Here is a 21,954-nt window from a genome sequence, read left to right on the forward strand (position 1 = left end):
AATGGGTCCATAATTGGCGAGGCAGGCTGAGTCAAGGCAGGCTCCTTGAGAACAGGAATAAACGCGGCCGTTTTATTGGCTGCGGGGACAGAGCTATTTATTAAGTTGGATGTTTATTGAGTGCGGGAGGAGAGGCTAGATGCACATGCTTTAAGAAGGGAGGGTGGGACAGGGTCAAACCGACAGGAGGGCGGGGTAGACTTGTTAATTACTTCAGGAGACGTGAAGGCGATTGGTCACAGTAAAGCTATTCTGGATCCAATGAGGAGTGAGAGCAGGTCCCTGAGGAGGAAAGGAGTGAGACTAAGAGACTACAGGGAAATGTTGACATATGTGACTAACTCTGTCCTGAAAGACATGTTGAAAAGCTCAACAATTTTCTGGAATACTGAGGGTGACTGGTGAAGGGGGCTGAATAAGTTTGTAGTCCTAAAAAAAAAGAGGTTTGGGGCCTTGAAACGCTGTTGTGATGATTAATTCACTGGACTACACGGCTAACATCCATCTGGTGCAGTTCTCCTCTAAAAGCTGCAACTACTCTGAAAAGGCCTATTGCACAACCCAAAGGGAGAATTTGCACAGAGCTTGAAAGACAGGGTGAAAGATAGAGAGAGCGATAGAGAGAGAGAGCGAGAGAGAGCGAGCGTGACAGCAGTTCCTGGTGTCCTGACTCACACGCTCGTGGATCTCCTCGTTAACAGTAGGCTTCCTGTTGGTGCTTCTAGGAACCTTCAACCACGTCACCAGAGGTTTGATGGTCAGGCCCTGAGTAAGAGACAGAACCATTCAAATCCAACGTCAGCTGTACATGGTAACAACTAAGAATACATTCTGCTCGATAAGCAGGATGTTTTGGGGGGGTTTATGTCAAATGTTGAAAATTAAAGTTGGTTAACTAGGATTTGGTCCCTGAAAGCCAGCAGACAGTCCCTCACAAGCCAACACTGTTTTCACACTTTAAGAACAAGAGCCCAACACACACTGATACCGTGTTTTTCTTCTCACACACTGACTTGTGCCACGCACCACGGTACCACAACACAGCAGAACCACACGGAGTCATCACTGTAGATGCAAGGATATTATGGCGTTTGTTTTCCCAGCTCTGCTGGGGAAATGATTCACTGTTACTCGTTGACACACAGAGCCCAAATATTGACCTCACTGCTCCAAAGCGAGCACCTACATTCAACATCAGCTAGTGTAGCTAATGACAACAAGCAAATTAAAAATAACCTATGAAGAATTAGATTGCCAGATATATCTTATTATTATCTTATATATCTTATTATTATATCTTATTCCCATCTAATGTCAGCAATAATCAGAGGCATCAGTCTTTGTCCCATACACACACACACACACACACACACACACACACACACACACGCACACACACGCACACACACACACACGCACACACACACACACACACACACACACACACACACACACACACACACACACACACACACAAGTGCACGCGCAAACAAAGCATCTCCGTAAATTCCACTATTAATCAATTAGCATCAGTATCTCACAACAATTTAACACTGCGTGGTGAAATGTCATTGCTGCCAGACAATTAATCATACTCAACAACTCAAATGCCCAGGAATTTGCGTACACATGCATGCACTCACACACACACACACACACACACACACACATACACACACACACACACACGCACACACAGACATACACACACACACACACACACACACACACACACACGCACACACATACACACACACGCACACACATACACACACACGCACACACACCCACACAGATACTGATATATGGGGTCATTTACCTGAAACATGACAGTGAAGAAAACCACAACTATAGTGGCTGCGACAAAGTAATCCTTTGCCTTCACCTGCCCCCCATCCAGCAGGACTACAAGGGCAAACGCTACTGCCCCTCGCAGGCCGCCGTATGACATCACCACTTGGTCAATCTTGTCTAAGGGAACTAATCTGAACTTGTTCAGAATCCAGGTCTGCCCCGCAACACCTGCCAGAGTACAGCAAAAATATTCATTTAAAGTTTAATCAAGAATACTACCAAAGGTTGCTGTCTAAGATAGGAACTGATAGCATATATAGCATATCATGTTTTATTAATTTATGATAAATATTTATCTGCAACAGCCATAAACAAACCACATACAACTGACACTGACCGAATCTCAACTGAAAAATAAATTCAACAGAAGAATCACAGTCAAAAGTGCGCCGTAAACCGAGACTAATCTTATGTGGTATCCAGGAACCCGTCTTAAACTCCTAATCATCCCTTTGGATTAAAAACTCACCTATGGCCCTGAAGACGAAGATGAAGATGAGGGTACAGACGATAAGGCCTGTGTCCCACGCCCACTTGGACTTATCCACGGCCGAGATGCCAAGGAAAATGAAGATAATGGTCTCAGCAATGCTGGCCAGGGTCTTCATTGTGTACTTCACCGTAGTTCGGGACTTCTGGGATATGTTTGCCTCCACATACTTATTGCACCCAAGGCCGCAGAAGGTCATTCTGGGGTCGTACACACGGAGGGGAGAACTAGACCCACGGGAGGCAGTAACATCGGTACACAGTGACCAAACTATTCCCTTCAGTAAAGTGCTTTAACATGATGCAGAATGGCCCATTAAACCAGCGTAACGGTTCGGCATTACCGGGGCTAAGGCCCCATGCTGCACATTGGACAAAACTCTGCACCGTGTAAAGTCATTTGCAAACAGAGGAGACATTTACCAGACATTTACCAACAACAAAACACAAACAAGAAGGAAAATCTGATCATTCACTCAGCATGTTACACCTGCTCCTCCTTCTGATTCCTGGGGCTTCTCATTTGTGCCCTTATTAACAATATCACCATCATTTAGGGTTTAAAGCAACTCAGGCTGAATTACCTTCCCTGGGGGAGTATAAGGGGGTTGTTTATAGCCCCATGTAATCTCGGAGTGATAGCACTGTGAACCTCTTCTATAATATACTCCTCCACTTACACAAAACAGCCTCGAGTGTCCGCTAATCAGAGTTAATCAAATCACTGTGCAGCGCTGGACGAGTTAGAAGGATTTTAGCCCGGAGTGGCGAGAACTACGAGGAAGTTTAGCACTAGGAGATTGCATCTGACATTTTACATCCACTGTGTCTGCGTATTTAAAACAGAAAGTTTCATTCACGATTAGGGCTCCACACTGCTGGATAAGAATGAACGCAAGGTGGCCATGAGGGGGCGCTGGAGACATTTTCCAGATGTCTGTTCCAAAAAGTGAACTTCAGCTGCTGGGTTTGTTTGTGTATGTATGTGCATGCGCACACACACGTGTTATCAGGACTGACATCTCTTTAAAGTAGTATTCAATTAAATACATGTTTACATAAGATAAACTGCATAAAACTCCTCAACAGTGCTTTTAACTGCATTAAATTAGCACTTAGGTGATGTTGGGATACTGAGATAAGAAGCAAATTTAAGATCTCTAAAATCTGAGAGTTGTGGTAAATGGAAATGGGAGTTAAAAAGGGGTTTATTTGTCAAAGTGACCAAAGTGGACACACACACGCGTGCACACACATACACACGCGCACGCACACACACACACACACACACCACACATGCACGCACACACGCACACACACACGCGCACACACACACAATCACACAATAGCAAGCATGTGCGTGTGCATGCACATTCACACGCACGCACACACACACACACTTTATTCTCTACATACTAACATGACTAACGTAACAGACTCGGTCCCGTGCGCTGGCGTGTCTGTACTCACGAGAGGATGGCAGAGAGAGAGAAAAGCTCAGCTGTCAGGTAGGCCAGGTACACCAGCAGGAATACCAGCAGCGGCTCCATGATGCGCACTCTCTTTGTGAAGCGTGTGACGAACGCCAGGATCATGGCAAAGACCAGGCCCACCAGCGTGCCGCCGAGGCTGACCACGAGGAAGGAGACTGGGGAAGACACACAGCTGCCTCGTACCGGCACAGAAACTATTGCTACTAGTAATATTAAGGTCTGTGAGGCCACACTATGATCTGCAAGTGTCACGATTGGTTGGTTTAACATTACAGCACTAAACTACCAGGGCTGAACTACTTTCTGGATGAGGTGTGAACTCACCAACTCCTTTAAAGTAGTCTGCCGTGTGCACGTTCCCTGGGCCCACTTCCACAAAGGATATGTAAACTTTATACAACACCTTAAAAACAGCAAGGGAAGAAATGTGTAACATAAATATTAAAATGTTTAATTTAACAAAAATGGCCTTCAGATTAACTTGCACCTTGCACTAATTACATCAATGGTGACCTGATGAATGTTTTTAGACACTTAAAAACTAGTTATACATAGAAAGCCATTGGAAGCGTAAGTCTTATTTTGGGAAGAGTCATGTAAGAATGGATGTGTTTGTGTGTGTATGTGTGTGTGTGTGTGTGTGTGTGTGTGTGTGTGAGCTGAGCTGAGCTGACAGACACTCATACAACAGGCTTACTGCAGCTCCTCAAGAGTGAAGCCCTTTATTGAGGTGACACAGCAGAAAAAAATGAACAGGGGCTGCCAGTGTGGGGTCGCTCGGGGTCGCCTGTCCTCCAACCGCGGCAAATAGCAGAGAGGCCTGCATACGCAACATGACGCTCATGGGCTAATTAAAGCCAGAGTGGCTCCTGAGTAAAGGAGCCACGGTGCCGTTCTCCACCTGCCCTGACCCTAGCGTGCAACCCTGACCCTAGCGTGCAACCCTGACCCTAGCGTGGAACCCTGACCCCTAGCGTGGAACCCTGACCCTAGTATCGGGCCCTGACCCTAGCGTTGGGCCCTGACCCTAGTGTTGGGCCCTGACCCTAGCATCGGGCCCTGACCCTAGCGTTGGGCCCTGACCCTAGTGTTGGGTCCTGACTCTAGCGTTGGGCCCTGACCCTAGTATCGGGCCCTGACCCTAGCGTCGGGCCCTGGCCCTAGCGTCGGGCCCTGACCCTAGTGTCGGGTCCTGACCCTAGCATTGGGCCCCAGTGCCCACAGCTGTGAGAGCATGTCCTCTGTGTTCAGACTCATCCTGTTTGAGTCACACCGCTTGTCTGTGTTGACTTGATTATCAGGGCAGCAGAAGGAGGATTTAACTGTGACAACCGAGAGCCTCCAATCACTGCCAGCAGCCAGAGAAAGCTGTCTGTGTTGTGGTGTTGAGACGCACTGTGCAAAGCCCTTTAGTCAAATGGTACCTTTAGATGATACAATGTATACAATTTACTAGATTTTCACTATTGTACAGTTGTGCAGCATTAAAATCCACTTGAGTGAGGTACAGCTTCAATCTTTAGTTGCGATACTTCATAGTAGTGTAAGTAATCATAAGGTTACAAAAGATCACATTACCACTGTCCTGTCATCTTGCTGGGCTGCAGGGTAAGTATATTTAAAAAAAAAAAAAAAAAAAAAAAAGATTTTGGGCAATTTGAGTGAAGATAATTAAGTCTTTAATTTGAATCCCCCTCTGGGTCTCATAACAGAGTGATATATAGTATGTGAGGTTCATGGGGTTAACTAGGCCCTTAGGTTAAGAGTCCTTTGGGAATATGCGACCCCTGATTCAACATCCTGATGCTTATGGTGTCATGAACTACAGAAGCTCCACACTCATCCAAGATACATCCTGCATGTGCTGCTTTATGCACAGACTCACGGGATGCGATCAGATTAAGGTGAAGTGGGTGAGCGAAAGTTAGGAATGTGGGACGAAGCTTGTTTCCTGGGCACTGGGTAGAGCCCCCTAGAGAGCCTAACCCTAACACTAACACTAACACCTAACCCTAACCACACCCTAACACCTAACTCTAACCCTAACCCTAACGTAACACTAACCCTAACCTAACCTTAACCCTAACACTAATACCTAACCCTAACCACACCCTAACATCTAACCCTAACCCTATCACTAACACTAATCCTAACCTAACACTAACCCTAACCCTAACACCTAACCCTAACCCTAACCCTAACCGTAACACTAATCCTAACCTAACCCTAACCTAACCTTAACCCTAACCCTAACCCTTACATAACCCTAACACTAACACTAACCCTAACCCTAACCCTAACACTAACCACACTTTAACACCTAACCCTAACACTAACCTTAGCCCTAACACTAACCCTAACCCTAACCTAACCCTAACCCTAACCTAACCCTAGCACTAACACTAACCCTGTCAGCACAGCACAGGAGGCAGGGCAGTACAGCTAAATAGTACAGTTATTCACGACAGCTAATCAGTACAGTTATTCAATACACCTAATCAATACAGCTAATCAGTACAGTTATTCAGTACAGCTAATCAGTATAGCTAAATAATACAGTTATTCAGTACAGCTAATCAGTGCAGTTATTCAGTACAGTTAATCAGTATAGCTAAATAGTACAGTTATTCAGTACAGCTAATCAGTGCAGTTATTCAGTACAGCTAATCAGTATAGCTAAATAGTACAGTTATTCAGTACAGCTAATCAGTGCAGTTATTCAGTACAGCTAAACAGTGAAGCTACACAGAGCCTCCACACAGGCTATATAACTAATGACTCACCCCCGGGGCCACATTTTATTACTGTCACTAATTGTGTACTCTCAGTAATTGCAATGAAGTAATACAATCAATATTGCAGCATGAAAAATGGCTCAGTCACTAGACACTGTGTTTCTGTTTGTAACAGGTTTATATTTGTATTAGGTATAATTCCACTGTATTAAAGCTTCTAGGTTCTGTTCATTACAGTACTGCTACTTGTATGCAACTAGATCAGTGTCAGTTTCTGGAAAGAACATCACTCAAACTCAGTGTGTGAAAGAAAGCCTACTGTTATTGTGGTACTGGACCAAACACAGAGCTCGAGTAGAGAACAGAGTGATATGCTCGGCAGTAATAGATCTAGATATTTAATCACGACGACACCTGTGTAAAAACATAACATCAGCTAAGAAGGCACCATTCTTACCGCTGTAGCACGCAAGTTTTTTTTTTTTATCACATTATGCAAATGCAGGTGCTATATTGCTTTAAAGTAAAGATCAAAGGGAAATTAGGGCTTCCTGTGTGATGGCAAAACCATGCCAGAGATATGTTGCCATAACGACCAGGGAGCAGACTGGTTGAGGGAATAAGTGGTCAGAAAGAAAGATGAATGCTTTTTTAACCACAAAATATCTGTGTTTTCCAACTCCAAAGATAGTCTGTTCACATATTTCCTAAGGAACAGAATGTTAGCATTGTCAGAGGACAGTGAATTCAGTTTTATAATTCTACCGCTTATGTACTTGGTATTGGTGAATTAGAATGATGAGATTTGTGGCCATTTTGTGTTTTGTGTTTTAAATGACCAGTGAAAGGTTCCTTGCTGTGTAGAGGACCCCAGCGTCCAACAAACGCCTCACAGGACTCAGTGGTCATAAGCAGCAGTTATTAAAACACTTGACCTTTTGAGGGTGACACGAGGCACATTTAAGCAGGGCTGTGAGCTGCAGCGAGAGCCATGCGGGAGGACGTCTGACTCACCACCGTGACTGCGTCATTGAGGAGCGACTCGCCGAAGACGATGATGAAGAGCATCTCGTTAACGTGGACCTCCTCAAACACAGCGATCACTGCCACCGGATCCACCGCCGAGATCAGAGCGCCAAACAGCAGGAAATCCATTAGACCTGCTTCCACTCTGTCATCTACACACACACACACACACACACACACACACACACACACACACACACCAACACACACACAAACACACACACACACACACACACAAACACACACACACACACACACACACACACACACAAATACACACACACACAAACACATACACAGTTATCATAGTGATAAATACTCCCTTGTGCACATGCTTGTGAAAGAGTGGTTTTTAGCGGATTGAAACACACGTTGGGCTTATTCACGCAGCCCTCCATGCTGGTCTCATCCTACAACTCACCGATGACCCCTGCCAACTTGACTCCATAGAGACAGAAGCCTGTGCAGAAAGCATTCCACAGAGTCCCCACCACCGCGTACATTAAGATGGCGCCCAGGTTGTCGAAGAAAAGGCGGGCAGGCATGAAATACCCAGCATCCCCCACTATTGTGGGCAGCAGGAAGAGGAAGAAGAGCCCTGGGTCCAGCTGGTACAGCTGCTTCTTGCTGGCGAAGAGGACGATGCCACCCAGGACCAAGCCCAACAAAATGAGCACGCAACTCTCAGGCACAAGCGTGGTGAAGCGTTGAGAGAAGTGAAACACTGGGGGAGACAGAGAAACAAAGCAGAACCAAACTCGCAACCAGCTCGCCCTGGACAGGCTTAGGAGCAAAAGATACAGTCAGTCTTAATACTGATTTACATTTACAGCATTTTGCTAACGCTTTTATCCAAAAAACCCTTACGATTCTACCTGAAGAAAAGTTGACCAATTAAGAGTTAAGGGGCCCAACAGTGGCAACTTGGCAACTTGGTAGCTTAACCACTGAGCCACCACTGAGCCACCACTGGGTCACTACTGAGCTTTTTCTTAAAACTGTTTGGGCTGTTCATGAAGTACAGTAAGGGAACTGTCAAGGAGAAGTTATCCACAAGACCCAGGAAGAAAAAAAACAAAACAAAAAACCCATCTAAAAGGTGCTTGGAGGATCGTAAGGGCTGCCGTGTGTTTACAGAACATTTCCATTTCGGACATAGGCACGCTGTATTTGGTTCAGTTTCACTTCATTTGGCTATCTGTCTGTCTTGTACTGATAAACCTGCCCAAAACAGCCCACAAGCAAGAGGAGAAGCAGAGGGGAACTTAATGAGAGGAGGTTTTATGAATGTTTTTGAATGATTTTGCAGTACACAGGTAATGTTCTTTTACATGTAATACAAGCCAGCACAAAGAAGACCTGAACAGAAACCGATGTAAACCAGTTTATGTTGCATTCTGTACAGCAGACATAATTGTGTTTGAAGACACAAGGCCATCTGAAGCTGCGTGAGGGGCTAGACTGGGGCTACCGTATGCCTGCACGGACATAACCAGAGCATAACCAGATGGACAACCAGGGCAGTTAGGCCTGGTACCAGCCAGTGTGAGTTAATCATTGTGGCAGGATGATATGACCACTTATCCAAACAAACACCAATAAAATACGAAAATACAGAGGTTTCTACTGCGTGGGCACACTGAAGCATCTCAGATGTCAACTGAACCTTCTGTGAGCGGAGCAGAGTTTTGTATAGACGCACACAACATGTTAACTTCATGTCAAAAACATTTCAGCCCTGCCTGTATATATGCATTGCGGCAGTGTTGGGCATTTTCTCATGTAGTTTGTCATGCTGCAACCATAGTAACAAAGTCTAAAAAGAATTTTTGTTCATTTCCATGATCAGTTCTGCAATTTATCCAGAACAAAACCATCTTTGCATCTATTCATACATGCATTCTTGCAGTTTTCTTATAATTGCTTTCTGGGCGGGTTGTAAATCATAAATTTGGCACACTTTCTGTGCTACAGAAATATCACTGACTTACACAATCCAAGGCTACATAGTCCGTATCCCCAAAGCCAGACAAAGCAATAGTATTTGATACTCTTTGTGTTGGCTGTGCGGAAAAAAACCTGCCCTGAATTCTGCTTAGATTAATCCCTGCATTATTAAATCAACCATCATGGCAGAGCAGAACATACAGTGAATGTTGGAAGAAAAAGAAGACAGAACCCAGAGTCCTGTATACATACAACATACGGTATACAGTCCTGTATACACACAACATACTATATACAGTCCTGTATACATACAACATACTGTATACTGTCCTGTATACATAGAACATACTATATACTGTCCTGTATACATACAACATACTATATACAATCCTGTATACATACAACATACTGTATGTTGTCCTGTACACATACAACATAATATATATACAATCCTGTATACACACAACATACTTTATACAGTCCTGTATACACACACCACACTGTATACAGATCTGTATACACACAACACACTATATACAGTCCTGTATACATACAACATACTGTACACTGTCCTGTACATATACAACATACTATATACAGTGCTGTATACATACAACACACTGTATACAATCCTGTATACACACAACACACTATATACAGTCCTGTATACACACCACACTGTATACAGTCCTGTACACATACAACATACTGTATACTGTCCTGTATACATACAACATACTGTAGACTGTCCTGTATACACACAACATACTATATACAGTCCTGTATACACACACCACACTGTATACAGTCCTGTATACACACAACACACTATATACAGTCCTGTATACATACAACATACTATATACAGTCCTGTACACATACAACACACTGTATACTGTCCTGTATACATACAACATACTGTCCTACACACATACAACACACTATATACAGTCCTGTTTACACACAACATACTGTATACTGTCCTGTACATATACAACATACTATATACAGTGCTGTATACATACAACACACTATATACAGTCCTGTATACACATCACACTGTATACAGTCCTGTATACACACCACGCTGTATACAGTCCTGTATACACACAACACACTATATACAGTCCTGTATACATACAACATACTGTATACTGTCCTGTACACATACAACATACTGTATACTGTCCTGTATACATACAACTTACTGTATACTGTCCTGTATACATACAACATACTATATACAATCCTGTATACACACAACATACTATATACAGTCCTGTATACACACCACACTGTATACAGTCCTGTATACACACAACACACTATATACAGTCCTGTGTACATACAACATACTGTATACTGTCCTGTACACATACAACATACTGTATACTGTCCTGTACACATACAACATACTGTATACTGTCCTGTATACATACAACACACTATATACAGTCCTGTACACATACAACATACTGTATACTGTCCTGTATACATACAACACACTATATACAGTCCTGTATACATACAACATACTATATATAGTCCTGTATACATACAACATACTATATACAGTCCTGTATACATACAACACACTGTATACAGTCCTGTATACACACAACACACTATATACAGTCCTGTATACATACAACATACTATATACAGTCCTGTACACATACAACACACTGTATACTGTCCTGTATACATACAACATACTGTCCCGCACACATACAACACACTATACACAGTCCTGTATACACACAACATAGTGTATACTGTCCTGTATACACACAACATACTGTATACTGTCCTGTATACATACAACATACTATATACAGTCCTGTATACATACAACACACTATATACAGTCCTGTATACATACAACATACTGTACACTGTCCTGTACACACACAACATACTGTATACTGTCCTGTATACACATCACACTGTATACAGTCCTGTATACACACCACGCTGTATACAGTCCTGTATACACACAACACACTATATACAGTCCTGTATACATACAACATACTGTATACAGTCCTGTATACATACAACATACTGTATACTGTCCTGTATACATACAACACACTATATAGTCCTGTATACATACAACACACTGTATACAGTCCTGTATACACACAACATACTATATACAGTCCTGTATACATACAACATACTATATACAGTCCTGTACACATACAACATACTGTCCTGCACACATACAACACACTATATACAGTCCAGTATACATACAACATACTGTATACTGTCCTGTATACATACAACATACTGTCCTGCACACATACAACACACTATATACAGTCCTGTATACACACAACATACTGTATACTGTCCTGTATACATACAAAATACTGTATACTGTCCTGTATACATACAACACATTATATACAGTCCTGTATACATACAATATACTATATACAGTCCTGTATACATACAACACACTGTATACTGTCCTGTATACATACAACATACTGTCCTGCACACATACAACACACTATATACAGTCCAGTATACATACAACATACTGTATACTGTCCTGTATACATACAACATAATGTATACTGTCCTGTACACATACAACATAATGTATACTGTCCTGTATACATACAACATACTATATACAGTCCTGTATACATACAACACACTATATACAGTCCTGTATACATACAACATACTATATACAGTCCTGTATACATACAACACACTGTATACTGTCCTGTATACATACAACATACTGTCCTGCACACATACAACACACTATATACAGTCCAGTATACATACAACATACTGTATACTGTCCTGTATACATACAACATAATGTATACTGTCCTGTACACATACAACATAATGTATACTGTCCTGTATACATACAACATACTGTACACTGTCCTGTATACATACAACATACTGTACACTGTCCTGTACACATACAACATACTATATACAGTCCTGTATACATACAACACACTGTATACTGTCCTGTATACATACAACATACTATATACTGTCCTGTATACATACAACATACTGTATGCTGTCCTGTATACATACAACATACTATATACAGTCCTGCATACTGCATTTCAAAATGCAGCAAGCACACAGATCACCTCAAATGGCTTGCCTTTATGCACTGCCTGCTTCTCGTGTATTCTTCTCGGGTGTTCTGCCCTGGCCGGCAGACAAGCTCTTCTGGGTGTTGCTAGTGGTGGTTGTGCACTCTCACACACTCCCAGTCACTGCAACTGACACATATTCTATGAGGACTGGCTCAAGAGCTACAGCACAGTTCATGGAAGGACACACAGGTGGAAAGATCCATAAAGTGAAGTGAGAGCACATAAAAAAGGACAGGAACTCTCCCACCGTAACAGGAAACGGTTCGACAGTAGCACTGCGCTGGTGGTGACATCTGTCTCACTCATGCAAGATGAAAGTTCAGACTGTTACACTGCAGGTGAAACGTGTGAGAAGATGATAGAAAGTTATCCAGAATAACATTAGTAAAACCCACACAGACCCCTGATGGAGCGCCCTAGTATTAACCCTTTATCTGACTCAACGATGTCAAGCCTGCTGTAATTGATTCTATATTTCTTGCGAACAGTTCCCCTCTTGTGAAATTTTCTGTTTGGTTAATGCAGCCATACCATGTTCAAATCTTTATCTGACAGAGTCCAGGAAAGTCACAGACACTTTATTTCTCTCTCTGAGCGACTATTTGAGCAAAAGCTGTTAGGATGAAAAGCCAGTGAACTTTTGTAAAAAATGCTTTAAAAAATTGCTAAAATAATAATAGCTTAATAAGAATGATTTATGCTTATTAGAATGTTTATTATTAGACTGCTTATTATGTACTCTGATCTATATGCAAAAAAAAGAAAAAAGTTTAAAGATTAAACAGCACAACTGATTTAAATAGAAAAAATGATTCAATGTATGTTATTTAAATCGAAAAAATAATAAAATGATGTAAACGATGAAGAATAGATAAAACTATACTAAAAATGCAAGGCTTTACTAAAATAAAGTGCTGCAAAAAAACAGAGTACAAGTATTCAATTATAACCGGGATAAAATAGAAAGATTTTCTTAACCTGGATTTAAAAATAGCTACCTCTGCGTTCCTCTAGGAGTTAGTTCCAGATATGTGTAACGCACAAGCTAAACGCTGCTTCATCACGCTTGCTTTGAATTGTGGGGACTGAGAGCTGGTCTGCAGCCATGAATCTGAGAGATCAACTGGCCTTATGCTCTCTGAGCAGATCAGAAGTGTAGCTAAGCAGAAAGACAGACATGACAAGGAGACAACCGAGATCCTTCGCATGGGAACAAAGTGAGGACCCACACGTCCCTGTCTCAAAGCCGAGAGGAGCAGAGAGAGAGCGATAAAAGAGACTGAAGGGAGAGAGGTAGTTAGAAAAGGATGGAGAGAATAGGGCAAAAGTTGATGTTCACAAAAGAGGTAAAGAGAGAATCTAATGGCAGTAATAATTAATGCTTTTCATAGACAGAGCGATTAGAGCACAACACACACACACCTTACTGTGTTAACACACACACACACCTTCCGTGGACACATCAGTCGCCCCCTATTGTGAGTCATTCATAAGAGTACAGAAAATGGCTCCACACACACACACACACACACACACACACACACACACACACACACACACACACACACACATACACACACACACAAACACACACTTAAACTGTAGAAAACAGTAACCACTCTATTAGACCTTCAAAAGTACCGGTTAAAAAGCAGAAAGCTTAGATGTAGCTTTGAAGTCACACAGAGAGAGAGAGAGAGAGAGAGAGAGAGAGAGAGAGCGAGAGGGAGAGGGAGAAGGGGGGAGAGGGAGAGAGAAAGAGAGAAAGAAATCCAATCTTTATCCATCATGTTCAGCCTCAAGCACACTTTCCCAGACCTGCTCAGGCTTTATACCATAATTTCTCTGGAACAAGCGAGCTATCCGTGCCGCAGACTCGCTTCCTCCAACCAGCTAGCAGATGAGACCAATAAGTGTCATAATAAACAGCCACCTTCCATTTAAACACCTGGTTAAGTAAACACTCTCTCCCTTTATCAGTGTTTACTGAGAAAGCAACAGGGAACAGGAGAACAGCATCTGCTATGTCTCACACAGCTCTGGAACTGCACTTCTGGTTATTTATGAAGGGCTTTATATGGACAGAGGTCACAGTTTGGATTGACTTTTTATTTGACAGGTGCTTTGTTCAGGTTGAGAGCTGAGGAATCACGTTAAGACCTTGAACTCTTTGTCGTGTTCCTCAAACCATTCCTTAACGTTATCTGCAGTGTGGCAGGGTGCTGAAAAAGGCCACAGCCATTAGAGAATACAATTGCCATGAATAGGTGAACTTGGTCTGCAACAGTGGTTAGGTAGTGGTTAGGACTCTCTGACTGTTCTGTGGCTACACAGGGGTCAGCATGAATGCTCTGATTGGTCTGTAGCTACACAGGGGTCAGCATGGACACTCTGATTGGTCTGTAGCTACACAGGGGTCAGCATGGATGCTCTGATTGGTCTGTAGCTACACAGGGGTCAGCATGGACACTCTGATTGGTCTGTAGCTACACAGGGGTCAGCATGAATGCTCTGATTGGTCTGTAGCTACACAGGGGTCAGCATGGACACTCTGATTGGTCTGTAGCTACACAGGGGTCAGCATGGACGCTCTGATTGGTCTGTAGCTACACAGGGGTCAGCATGGACGCTCTGATTGGTCTGTAGCTACACAGGGGTCAGCATGGACGCTCTGATTGGTCTGTAGCTACACAGGGGTCAGCATGGACACTCTGATTGGTCTGTAGCTACACAGGGGTCAGCATGGACACTCTGATTGGTCTGTAGCTACACAGGGGTCAGCATGGACGCTCTGATTGGTCTGTGGCTGTGTAGTCTAGGCTGCAGCAAGCTGCCATGCCCTCTGCGTTCTAACAGCTTTCTATCATAGCCAGTATTACATTTTCAGCAATTTCTGCTACAGTAGATCTTCTGAAGGATCGGACCGGACAGGCTTGACTTGTAAGAGTCGTTCAGATATTCACTCATGCCTTCCTGCTTCTGTCACATCAACTTCAAGAACCGACTGTTACATTCCAAGCCTGGTTCACGTATCCTACCCCTTAATACAATAATCAGTGTTATTTACTTGACCTGTCATGGTTTTAATGTTGTGGCTGATTGGGACATAATCACTGTTTAACAATGAATCACAGTATATGCACAGCTGTACAGCCCACAGTCTAGTGGTTTATAAAATGGCTACGCTGATTTAGCAGATAAACTGAAACAGGACCATCTGAAGGTGGTAATGCTTCTGCGTCCCCTCTAGTCTTTACCGCGCAGGTCTTGCTCATGTCTGGGTACACGTCTGACGTTCATGCCAGGCTGAGGGGAGCAAAGCAAAACACAAGAGAGGAGAGAATGGAAATGGGGGACGTGATCATATAACCCCAAGGAAACACAAGCGGCTCCGCCCCTGCCTGGGGGCTTCTACACCTCCAGCTCTGCCTTCGCACCATGACAACAGCTAACCGGGCTCTCTAGCTGAAGTATTATGGGATGTGGAACACACTGATATCAGACACCAGTAAAGGTACCAAAAGAAAAAATAAATCATTTTTTAGATTTTCTATTTTATGTCATAGCCTCAGGTCCCCATTACTGGGGAGCCGCATAGCCATGCCAGTTGCCTACGAGACCAGTTGCTGCTCAGCATCCATCCCCAGCTTGGCACGGACAGGTGAAACTGATTGCTGTAATTGCTGTAATTTCCTGAATGTCCAGATATATTAACATAAAGCATATTTTAATTATGTTTTTTTTTTTTAAATATATTGGGAAATCCACATCACAAAAGAAGATCCAGGGAAGGAACAATAGTCTATTCTATGTAACAAATACCCTCACAAGCACAAATTAAAAAAACACCAAACGTTCAACACGAGTAGAAAGACCTTATAGCTGTAAGGGAGCTTATGTCACACCATGACATGTCAAAGTCACATCCAGACACAACACCCGAGCCAAAGATGTCATTTATCTTTGCAGTACAGCTAAACATCTGATTATTCCAAAGAACTGTAATCTCTAAAAGACTCTACACATTATCTATCCAAAAGATTCTACACATCTAATAGAATCATAGATTCTATACATTATGTCATTCATTATAGGTTAACCAGCAGAAGTGTGCACACCAGGTATAGAACTTCAGGTGAGAAACTAGCAGGTGCTTTGGACACAATTGAGTAGAGTTTTTCTCCCAACGCAAGACAAATATTCACTCTGAGTTTGTGTGCTACTGCCTGAGGGAACAGAGACTATAGAGATATTCCAAGCAGAAAAATGTCTCAGCTTGGTTCTTGAAATCAGAGTGGGCCAAACACCCAGCATACACCCACACAGGCAAAACAGAACGTCGGCAGCACAGTAAGTAAACACGACTGGAGGTCAGGGAAAGGAAGGCACCAAACGCTTGGGAAGCAGGTGAACGGTGAATGAAGGATGGAAAGTAGGATCAGTTCTGACCACACACAACAGCACTGTGTTGTGTTTTAATTATTCACGTCATAGGAGCAGAGAACAAGTAGAGAAGGCCTCCATCTACCTGCACTGAGGGGCCCCTCACGCTGCTAAAATTCTTCCACTTGTGTGCGTCAACATCATGACAGTAGAGCCGAAATAAGTCGTGCTCCTCTGAGTAAGCGCTTTCCTGGGAATTTGCTCACGGCATGCACATGACAGGGCCAAGGTGATCTCGCACCTTGTTACAGACAGGACTACAACCAAATACAGCACTCCTGGTAGTCGATGAAGAGACAGGATGTGTCAGCATAGTGCGCAGCCAATAGTAGCTCAATTTAAAAGAAATATATATATATATATATATATATATATATATATATATATATATATATATATATATATAAAACATTCAAATGGAACTTTTGGAGAGATTCCGGCATGACGAAAACACAGAGTTCACTGTACATCACCAGCGGAATAAAGAGGCTGCCGTAATGGGAAAGACCACCTAGTAACCCAAAGGTCAAATTCTATAGTCGCATACACTGTGGCATACCTCTTGTACATAAGTATTTATCACGTATTTAAGCAACGCAGCACACCCTCTTAGTGACATGTACCATATGTGCTCAACTGCTGTGATCAACTTTTACCGTCATTGGAGAGCCCGAGCGCTTCACATAGCGGTTTACGCACGGAGTTCAAGACCTTCCGGGTGACCCTAGGCGCAGAGCAAGTTCACGCGGTATTCCAGCAGTTATTAACAGACTCCGTCTATCTGTTAGGATGCACAACTTTTGACACCCCTTATTATAAAAGAGCTGCGAAACAGCAATAACGCTAAGGTACTGTGCGAAATTAGGACGCATGCCAAGTTCCGAAAGAAAACAACGCGTCTTAACAACTTTTCGTTGGACACACGGGCCACGTCGTCGGTGCGCGCTTACAGATTTTGGCGACGCTGGCGACCAGCAGCCAGAGAGCGATGATGTAGGGGGTCTGCACGTAGCTCCATTCCCACTGGACTATCCTGTACCCACCGCCGTGGCGCGGTGAGGCGCCGTCCTCGGCGGTGGGAGCCGGGGCTTCCGCAGACCTGGCGACTGCGCTGCCGGGATTCCCGTACTCCTCTGGACTGGACCGGGAAGGAGTTCGGGAAGGCTCTGGAGGCACCGACGCTCCTTTAACGTAAAGGTCGGCCGCCGTCTCTCCGACCGAACACACGAGCAGCAGCCAGGTACAGATCAGCATGTTTCCTCTCCGTTTAACGGGTTGCCATCACCTTTCTTTGTGCACACGCCACTATGGTAACGAGCCCTCGGCGGGACGCGCCGGTACCCGTTTACAGAACCGACACCTCAGTCGCCGGTAACTCGCGAAGGTACGGTTGGCGCATGGAGGCACGTGACACAGCGGAGCGCCAGCTCCGTGTTAAAGAGCCACCACACACGGTAGACATCATCCTAGAGATCCGGAGAGATAACCTTACAGATGTGGATAACCGTAATCCCATTATCTACCTTTGCTGAAGAACAGAAATATGGCAAATGTCAGTCACGGTTAAATTTAAATATTCATAATCCTCTCATTGAAACCATGGAACTGCTGTGTAAACGCTAGTGTTTGTATATGTTTGCATCTGGCATTTTCAGAACACACGAAGCATGGTTAAGCTTTAGAACATAACTCGGAGGAACTCCCTCGTGTGTGTGGATTGTGCATTTTAATCGCGTGTAAGAAAAGAAATCACATTTAAACCAGTTTAGTCCATCTAGTGTTTCGGGCAAATAATGAATAGCAGCTCAACCAAACAACAACAACAACAACAACAACAACAACAACATCTGTTAAAATGCTTTATTTTTCAAAGGAAAACGAAATGAAATCATTCGTGTTCAGATTACACACTCCCTCGGCCCCGAAGGTCATACATTCAAAAACCTAAAGATAAAAGTACTGGTAAATACTGTTAAATAAAGATCTTCATGGGCAAGTATGTGCATAGAATGATACGGCATGAACAGTAGTGCATAGCTATAGCGACACCTTCAGGATGAGAACACAAGCATTACAGCGTTTAGGATCTGCAAAGTACCACACAGCATATGGAGAGGCCACCCAGCTGCAAACAACAACAACAACAGTATTGATAAACATCATTCAGACGCTTGTAACCAAGCTGTCCCACCCTTGTGCTTTGTACACTTATTTCACCACGTGACTTGGATTTGAAAGAAACGAAAATCAATCAATCAATCTACCAAGTTGTCAGAAATCGGTGTTTTAAAAACAGAAAAGATGAGACAAATTATTTAGAAAGAAATTAATTCTAACTTAAATAGGACACATTATTGGCTCAATAGTGGGAACCCTTCACCTCTGCAACGTGAATCTTCAAGTGGATTTCTAACCGCCAGAGGCCAAACATGACAAACTGCTGAGACTGATAAAACTGGAGAAAGGGAAAACTAAATCCGCCAAACACAAATGAACGTCCCTCAGTTTAAATCCCCTCCACCCAAATTCACATTGAGATTCAGGGTCTTAACAGCACTAATGAGCCATTACTGGTTGACTGATCACGTAAGATTCGTCATCTCAGATATAAACCTTAAGGACGAGTAGAACTGGAAAACTGAACTCAGATCAGTGTAAACCGGCAAATTTAACATCTCTTTCCATACAACATACCAGTCTAGTCTATACAAAGCCAAACTGAGTAAATGCTCTTAATATACAGTTGAATACCCCCAAATAAAACATAACTTGCACCTGTACAAATTATCCTGCTGAAAATACATTACTGTAGTATCATATATAAATTACATCTTGTCTGGTGTTTAACAATTTAATGTCAGGTACCAATAAAAACCAAGTCAAACGAACACATCATTGTGCTTGTGTCTCGATGGAAATAAAAATCTTACAGTATTTGTAACAAAGGTTTAGCGCCATTTGACAGGAAGTATCGTTACTCAGAAAGGAAGATGAAGTGTGTTTGTAGAGGGTGACTCAAAGCATCCATCCTCTGCAAATCAGACAGCTGAGCCTCAGCCTGCAGTCCTCAAAAACGTCTGCTGGGACAATTTGAGCATCTCAGAGTAGGCGCTCTGACCTAGGAACATTTCCTCCCCCCTCCATAGTGCAGTATCCATCAGGGCACAACGGGCAGCAGTTGATCCTGGATCAGCCCTTGGGCATCTCACACTTTCTCTGTTTCCTTGTTGAGGCCCAGCGCCTGCACAACCTCCACGCTCAGGCCGCTTTTCAGTGTCCTTCGCACTGCAACACACACACACACACACACACACACACACACACAATAACTCAAGTCTTTCACCTGAGCAAAAGAACTCCCATCAGTCAAAGGGTCAATTAAATTTCTCCCCATGTTTGGAAATGTGAGCGCGTTTCCATTTCTGAAGGGGCCAGAAACAAGCTCCTGTTTTTACTGCTCTGCCCACAGGCCGATTGTCACGGCATGAAGCAAAGAACACAGAACAGCTGCAAATGAGACGGAGATTTAGGAGCTTTTGAAAACAGAGCAAACAAGCCAGGCTGACTCAGCTCCATTTCTGGACAAAGATAAATCACTAACTAACTTTAAAAAAAAAAAAAAAAAAGCATAAATAAATAAATCTCTCAAACTGAGAATACCAAACTTTCACATACAAATGTGCAGCCAACCACCTTGCCAAGAATAAATTACTAATATAAAAATAAAATTAAAAAACACCCCACACCATCATGAAAACAAATCACTGGAAAACTGTGACGAACAGATGGACATTAAATTTCAGACTCCTCATTTAAATGTGATTCGTAAACAAAGTTTAAACATTTAGCTATTAGAGCAAAGGTCACAGCACATTAAGAGAGCTCATGGCCAATAAGAGTTGAATGCAGACATACACCAGTAAACTTGTTGCATGTTCCTGGAGTCTTCACTCAAAATTATATAATAATTTAGTAGGTTATAAACCCAGATGGGGTCACATTATTCCTCTAGTCAGTGGACCTTTCCTTCAAACTTTATATTTAAAAAAAAAAAATCTTGCTAGTTACTCACATGATTTCCTGTTCACCCGTGACCGTTTTCGTGTTTTAGGGCTAGATGGCCTCTCTGTGGGATTATGGGTAACGGACTTAACCAGTCGATCCATGATCTCATCTGTTGCGTCATCTTGTGAACTTGCGCTGTCGTCTTTGCCTGTAGGCAGCTGCAATGGGCTAATTCCTAAACCTGTGTAGCAACGTTGTGAAAACGCATCACTCGATCATGAAAGAACAGTGAATTCATGCCCAGGACACAGCAAACTGCCAAGAATAACTGATGGAGAGAGAAGCACAAGCTCAACACCTTTTAAAATCATCAGCAGCCAGTTTAAGTGTTTAGGACCCACACCACGGTTAGTCCACAACACCACAAAAACACTTTTAGTGTTTGGTCCGTGACAGTACACACCAACACTTAATGTCACAGGCTGGGTTAATTCAGACAGCAGTATACCTTCACCAGCCACGCCTCGTGCGTCTATGCTGTCTACTGCAGGATCAGACAAACTCGCACCATAATCCGTCACCTCTGAAAGACCAGACAGGCCAGTCGCAACACCTGCTTTATGCTTTAAAATGTTCAGTGGGTGATGCCTCTGAGCAAATACGATAGAAGTTATCGTGATAAAACCAGAAGTGTAACTGAGGAAGTGTCTCAGTGCCTCTTATCTGACACAGGACAAGCATGCAGTTGCACAGACTTAAAAACCACCTCACCACACAGCGTCTCTTACACGCGCACACCATGACCACACAGTATGT

General features: G+C 43.1%; 2 protein-coding genes across 2 annotated transcripts in view; both read right to left on the reverse strand.

Moving 5' to 3' along the window:
- slc9a5 (solute carrier family 9 member A5) overlaps positions 1-18,492 on the reverse strand; it is a 28,359-nt gene extending 9,867 nt beyond the window's left edge. Inside the window, exons 1-8 of the mRNA XM_027018679.2 lie at positions 18,084-18,492; positions 8,019-8,321; positions 7,586-7,749; positions 4,161-4,239; positions 3,814-3,991; positions 2,324-2,544; positions 1,820-2,022; positions 676-765 (exon numbers count right to left, since the gene is read on the reverse strand). Of these exons, the coding sequence (XP_026874480.2) occupies positions 676-765; positions 1,820-2,022; positions 2,324-2,544; positions 3,814-3,991; positions 4,161-4,239; positions 7,586-7,749; positions 8,019-8,321; positions 18,084-18,387 (1,542 nt within the window). The 5' untranslated portion in view covers positions 18,388-18,492. The remainder of the gene's footprint in view (positions 1-675; positions 766-1,819; positions 2,023-2,323; positions 2,545-3,813; positions 3,992-4,160; positions 4,240-7,585; positions 7,750-8,018; positions 8,322-18,083) is intronic.
- Positions 18,493-18,978: 486 nt separating this feature from the next.
- Positions 18,979-21,954, reverse strand: part of fhod1 (formin homology 2 domain containing 1) — a 38,257-nt gene continuing 35,281 nt past the window's right edge. Inside the window, 3 exon segments of the mRNA XM_035520699.1 lie at positions 18,979-20,418; positions 21,206-21,379; positions 21,647-21,721. Coding sequence (XP_035376592.1) covers positions 20,339-20,418; positions 21,206-21,379; positions 21,647-21,721 — 329 coding nt within the window. The 3' untranslated portion in view covers positions 18,979-20,338.

Source organism: Electrophorus electricus, chromosome 21, assembly GCF_013358815.1.
Source record: "Electrophorus electricus isolate fEleEle1 chromosome 21, fEleEle1.pri, whole genome shotgun sequence".
In the NCBI taxonomy this organism is placed as follows: domain Eukaryota; kingdom Metazoa; phylum Chordata; class Actinopteri; order Gymnotiformes; family Gymnotidae; genus Electrophorus; species Electrophorus electricus.